The 7154-nt window shown below is 32.5% G+C and overlaps 1 protein-coding gene across 1 annotated transcript in view; it reads right to left on the bottom strand.

Moving 5' to 3' along the window:
- Positions 1-1041: 1041 nt before the first annotated feature.
- Positions 1042-7154, bottom strand: part of LOC148303480 (uncharacterized) — a 46683-nt gene continuing 40570 nt past the window's right edge. Inside the window, exon 2 of the mRNA XM_088269887.1 lies at positions 1042-2017. Coding sequence (XP_088126013.1) covers positions 1815-2017 — 203 coding nt within the window. The 3' untranslated portion in view covers positions 1042-1814. The remainder of the gene's footprint in view (positions 2018-7154) is intronic.

Here is a 7154-nt window from a genome sequence, read left to right as displayed (position 1 = left end):
AAAACCTTGTTTGATATATCGCTAATTTTGTGCAACAATGATGTAATCAAACTTTTTTTTAAAAATAAGTTGAATATGTCAAAATGTGCGGAAAGACTATGTACATCGGAAAAAAACATCGACAGAATTGATTTTATTGTAGAATTGAGTAAAATGGTGCCATTTCTGTTGCTACAACCAACGTCTGAATGGCATCTCCTGTATTAAATCTAAAGGTTTAATTACGCCATTGTTGCACCAAATGAGCGATATAAGGTATGGGAAAATTTAACACGTCCCTTATGGAAATTATTGTAAACTATGTATATATTCAAATCCGCCTCCGTAGTGTAATGGTCAGCACGCTTGGCTACCGTTCTGGAGGTCCCGGGTTCGATTCCCAAGGGGGGTCAAATAAATATAAGTGATTTTTTCACTCTAATATTTATTCAACATTACCCTGGACTGGTACCTGAAGCGAAGGGCTGATCACCTTTCCTTCATGTGTAAACGATCAAGATAACACTGCGTTTATATGACGCAGTGCCCTATGCACCATTAGGGTGCGGATAAGGGTTTTATTATTATTATTATGTATATATTGGTTATAAAATTTTTCAATATATCATTAGATAACTGTTTGATAATATTTTCGGCTTCATCAGTAAAATTAAGGTACTCAGTTTTGGCTGGTATGGTGATAACGTTGTTATGTACGATACATATAAGGCTATCACGTACGTTGATCTATATACAATGATTACAATATACATATATTTATGCAAAATATTAAACAAACATAATAAAGATATTAATTTTTATTGAGTGCGCAATTTAGTCGACTTCCGTACAGTTTGACACGTATAAAACTGTATAAAAACTGTTCCACTGTATAAAAAACACAATCTGTTTTTTTTCTTCTAAAATAATATTATGTTTTCAAGCATGTTATCTCAATTAAATATAAAATAAAATAACGCCATGGCATTGCAATAACAAATAATTGAAAAAGCAGTTAACCCTCAATTAGTAACTACGAAAAAAAACGCTCTTTCAGTCGATAATTATTTTAGTAAAAATAGTGTTATATTTCACTTCAAACCATGTTGTAGTTCTTTTTTTCTTTATATTTGAGTATTTCTTAAAATATAAAAGTTACATAATTTATATTTGACGCACTAACTTTTTGATTTTACATTTTCTAATTAAAATGTAACTTATAAATTAAAATTTGTAGTGATTTTAAAACAAAGTTACATTTTAATTATATAAAAGTTATATCCGTTTTAAGAAAGGTGTGTTGAGGTGGTTTGGACATGTGGAACGGATGAGCGAGGAAAGGACGGTAAAACAAATTAATGAGGCGAATGTAGTTGGAATAAGAAGTAGAGGAAGACCAAGAAAAACTTGGCACAATCAGGTATGTCAAATACTGGAAAGCGGCCGGTTCAGAAGCCGAAATAATCGGCGGGTATGTGTGAGGAAATGAATGAATGTGGAAGAATAATGTTTGTTAAGACAGAGTGACATGGCGCTCCTCCTGCGAGGAAGCGGCGTGATGGTTAATGAGTTACTAAAAGCCTATTTTCAATAAAAAGCAATAATATCCTATTAGTTTAATACACGTCATACAAATCAATTATATTTTTGTGAAATAAAATTATGAGAAGAAATTAATGTAAGCGCAAAATTGTTCTCATTTATAATTTACTTATAATAATGCATAATGGACTTCTATTAGGTTAAGATAAACAATGATGAGATGAGATTTGAATGGCAAAATTAGCAAAAAAAAATTTTTTTTATAATTTTATTATACAAAATACGAATCGCTTTTACAGTGAGGTGGGGACGACAACGAAGGCGATACTGGAATAATCATGTAAATAGAATGTCAGATGACAGACTTCCAAGTATCGCCCTTCGAGGAATCCCTGAAGGACGCAGACCCCCAGGCAGACCTTCAAAAAGGTGGAAAGACAGCTGTGAGTCAACATCCCAATCGCTACAAGCGGAGGCACAAACAGATCCTTGGGATCTAGAAAAAGAAGAAAATGAAGCTTTTACAATTATGATCTCGAAAAATTTTTTAGTTTTTATAATCCATTTTTAGGTATTATATTTCTAATGGTAATTCATATCGTGATTTCGTCTCTGGACTGTTTTGTTTGCGCTTCTGCTCTTTTATCAATATCAATTTGAGATTCGAGACAAAGAATGCAAGATCTCGTGATTCAGATGCAAGTGTTCATTAGCGGACTAATTCCATTATCTATGTAGCGAATTTAAAACAATAACAATAATTATTACGACGATAATTATTGAGACGGGTGAATCATTAAGTTCAGGAGTCAATGAACGATTACAGAATGTACAGACCAGTCGGGCTGAGACGAAAATTGTTACATGTAATTCAAATTAAATATAACGTATATTATTTTTTGTTATCTTAATAAATATAAACATTTTTTAAATTCGTCTGTTTGTTTAACAAAATTTAATTTGTTAATTTACTTTCAGCATTTTGAGTGTGTCCAAATACTTGTTCACAAATCTGGTCTATCTCTAACTATAGGAGTCATTGTAAGTGACTTCTATAATTGGAGATAATCCAGATTTGTAAACAAGTATTTGGACACACTCAAAATGTTGTAAATAAATTAACTGGTCAAATTATAAGCTGAAATAATGAAAAATGAAAATGATATTTTCTGGCGTTTCTCATGTATGTGATAATAATCCAGGATTCGGATCTCACATACTAATAGAAGAGTTTCTGCTCAATAAAAAGCTTCTTTTCATCTCACCAATACATGTCTCTAGTGAAGTTCTAGTGATTCAAGAAAAAAGATTCGAAATTGGTTCATACTATAGAATTTCCAAGAATTTGAGTAGTGTAGTAGTCAATAATGGGTAGAATTGGTGAATGTTACACGCGTGTAAAGTGATCACTTAAACCAGCCTATGACGGTCGTCAGCCCCGTAAATGCCCAGACTTCCATATTCTTCTTCATCTTTGATGGGATGTCAAAAAATAAAATGAAATTTAATTTCCGTCAATATTTCGGGTACGGATGAATGACGAAATAGAAATTCCAGAAGAGATGTCTGTCTTGCGCTTATAGATCTAAAATATTATGACTTAAGGACATACGCGCAATAATAAAGCTCAGTTAGCTTCCGGCAACGCATAAAGCCGGTCGCCAGGTCACGCCTTTTTTTTGTTTTTTAGAATATGTTTAAAAAAAATATTTTTAGATTTTATTAACTCCTTACCATAGAGTAACTCTTTTTTTAAAACCACATACTTATTTCGAGGAAAATTTTATTTTTATTTATTTATCAAATATAACCTGGGCTTAAAGAAAATTAAGTTGCTATTTAACGAATACTAGGTCCGCCTCCGTGGTGTTATAGTTAGCGTGTTTAGCTACCATGCTGGAGATCCCGGGTTTGATTCCCAGGGTGGTGATAAAAAATATTTGTAATTTTACGCACTAATATTTATTTAATATTACCCTGGACTGGTACCTGAAGCGCAGGAGTGATCACCTTGCCTTCATGTAGGTAATGATCAAGATAACACTGCGTCAATACGATGCAGTGCCCTATGCACCATTGGGTGCGGATAAGGGTTGGAATTGGAAGGCCTCAATCAAAATTTCGGGAACGGAAGAATAACGGATATAGAAGCTCCAGTAAAGATGTCCGTCTTGCGCTCAGTGTTATAGAATATTACGACTTAATCGTGAAGTACTGTGGCGTCTAAATACAGGAGTATTTTACATTCTGTTTAATGTGCTATGAAACGACGTATAAGTCTTTTGGTGTTACATATTTTATGGCAACGGGAGCAAAGTGTTTTGAGACAAGTGCATAAATCAACAATCATTAGTAATAGGTCCAAACGTAGGGAAAACCACCCATTTATTGACACCGTAAGGAGTTACCATACTTTGTTACTGAATAAGATTATAAAAGATGCATACTTTCAACTATATCATTACTAAAATGAATTGCAAATATTGTTTATTTCTACAAAATGGATAGTTAAAAAAAAAAATATATTTCCATATCAATAAAGTTTACAAAAAAATGTTAAACTGTCATATGTCCAATTATTGACACTGTTTTCCGTAATATTGACACGGTGTTAACCATATATTGACACCTACGCACATAACTTGTATTTTACGTTTTTATAGAAATCTGTAGATAGAAGTAATGAATAAAACATTGGCTTTTAAGATTCAGTGCTTATTTATTTTTCATATGAATATTTTATATGGAAATAATATAAAGTTTTAGTAATATGAAAAGTATGAAAAGGGACAGTAATATTGTTATATGTTAAAAACATAGTGCTGTCTTAAATAAGTACTTAATTGTATTAATTTTTCGGGGTAAAATGTTATAATTTTATTAAAACTGTGAACGTGTCAATAAATGGTGGGGTGTTAAAATTAGGGTGCTTTACCCTATATACTATACATATCTCTGAATACCATCTTCGCGTAACTCCTCAGCTGAAGTGTCGGTATATAATAATCGCAAGAATTTATTCCTAATCGTGACAACCAAACTTGAAACAGCATCCTGTTTTTAAAATCCAGTTTAATTGGTCCATAGTTTACGTTGCAGACTTCTTTTATTGCGTCGTAAATCGCATTTCGACATTTTTCCGTCCGGGACTCGATTGTTGATTGCTCAGCCATTAAGGTCTCGGTTACAAATTAAAACGTTCGTAAAGCCGCAATGCTAATTTTCAAACATGAATACATCACAAATTTCTTCCGTAATTCTACCAGTAGAAAGTTTCTCACGTCCCATTTCGTAATATATGAATTTACGTCGTACGAAGCGACTATGTTCCATAAAAATTATATTTTTATTACATTATTAATGAAGAAAATAAATTTCAACTTGTTTCGCCGTAAAGTATTTAAAATATTCATTTGTTATATTTATTTTTCTCGTTAATTGATTCAGCAGTAACTTAGTGTTAATATCAATCCATTTTTAACCTATGTTTTATGTACTTGATAAATATAACTATTTCTTAAAATCTGTTATGACTTCTTCATCCTTAAACGTCCCCGTTTAAGGGTGAAGAACACAATTCTTAAATTTAGACTTCACATACGGTGTTTGAAAAAGATGCGGAATGTATCGAAACACGTATCACAGAGAACTTTTAAGATAAAGCGGTATTTACCGAGTAAAACTAAATTTAAAATATTTACTTTTATCAATCCATATTCGCTCCCTATGTGGAGCATATGCATTTAAGAATCACTTACAGAAATTATAAGAAAGCATGTCCCAGCTAAACAATATACAAATGATCAATAACACACTTTATAAAAACACACATAGAACCACAAGATCAAAACCATAGAAACACATCAAGCACACGACGCTTGGTGAAAAGACTTTCGAGTATTCAAAAGGAATGAGCTTAGTACACCACCAGTCACTGAACTGATGTCATAACAATCGGCCGTACTTCACGAATGTATCTAAATCGTTGCCAGTATGCGAAAGGATCTAAGACTGTTGCATGCATACATGTTTCAAGAATTAATGCAATATGGATGCCTTAGCCAGCCAAATGGTAGGTCAGACTATGCTCAGGGAATGCTCAGACTTCTATTTTCTTTAATAAAACAGGGAAGAATGATGCATGTTTCATATCAAATTGAGACACCTTTAAAATAGATCAGTGAAGTCAATTTCCAACATCGTTTTTCTACAAATAAAAAAAAAACCTTCAACTTGACCACGTGACCTCTTAGGCACCAATAAAATTAAGTGCATTCCATCATTAACAACAACTAATCTAGTCTATTCAACGTTTGACGTTCGTCGTTCATTCGGTATATCAGAATTACTATTATCTATCACTTCCACGGCCCATGAATATTCATCGAGTCACAATAGAAGTTGGTAATGTATTCAAAACTCTCTCAGTATACCTTCATTAATTACATCCAGAGAACGCGGTGCGTAAATAATGCCGGTCAAATTAGCATTTATCAATAATTGAAATTTAATGCAGGTACACCCATTTGAAATAACATACCGTCTGTTTATTCAGTAGGAAATGATTGGCAATCCCCTAAGCAGGATTGATCTTTTACTAAAATTTTTAGATGGACTCCTAAATGGAAGGCTGAGATCTCGAACGTTATAAAAATGTTTTTATTTTATTGGAATTTGACTTTTTTACAATATAAAAATATTTTTACAATTTTTTAAACTCCTTACCTAACAATAACACTTTTCTTTTCAAAACCATCTATTTATATTTGTTGATTGCACGAAAGCAAGGTGATCAGCCCTGTGCTTTAGGTGCCAATCCAAGGCGATATCAAATAAATAGGAATGTGAAAACTACCCATATTTATTTTGATCCCTCTGGGAATCGAACCCAGGACCTCCAGCTCGGTAGCCAGATGCACTACACTACGGAGGCGGATGAAAAATATTAAGTATTTCAAAAGGGTCTATGGCAAAAAATGTTTGAGAACTGCTTTTCTGAAGCATGATAATATTTTATTTGTAAAATTTCATGAATAATATGTTTCATATTATTTTTTGACAACTCATCAAAGATGAAGTAAAAAAAGTACAAAGTCTTCTTCTTCTTCTTTTTAATGGGTTTTCACCCATCTTGAGTGTTATAGCCAGTGTCGAGTTATTAAGTACAAAGTCGTCAGCCCCGTAAATGCCCAGACTTCCATATTCTTCTTCATCTTTGATGAGATGTCAAAAAATAATACGAAAACTAACTCCTTTAATTTGAGATAATCCAGATTTGTGAACAAGTATTTGGACACACTCAAAATGTTGCAAATAATATTTTTCATAACTTTAGGTAAGATCTGTAGCCAAAATGTTTTAAACTTTATCCAGCACACTTACAAATGAAATTGAATGGTAAAAAGTGAACAAGAAATGAATTTCTTTTAACGTAGGCAGTATAGGAATTAATGATAATTATAATGATTTTACTCGGTAGGCGCCAGGCTAAAGGGGGCCCACACAAATTATCCCAGTCAACTCTATTATACTGCTTGTCTAATAATACAAATTTATTGTGCCGATAATTGATTTATGCAAAACATCGTAATTTCCGACCAGCTGGCATATTATATATTGGATAATAAATAATT

This window comes from Brachycentrus maculatus, unplaced genomic scaffold (genome assembly GCF_059751285.1).
Source record: "Brachycentrus maculatus isolate JH-2025_06_01 unplaced genomic scaffold, ASM5975128v1 h1tg000367l, whole genome shotgun sequence".
NCBI classification, from domain to species: Eukaryota; Metazoa; Arthropoda; class Insecta; order Trichoptera; family Brachycentridae; genus Brachycentrus; species Brachycentrus maculatus.
The sequence above is the reverse complement of the archived record's forward strand: the minus strand, read 5'-3'. Positions and strand labels throughout refer to the sequence as shown.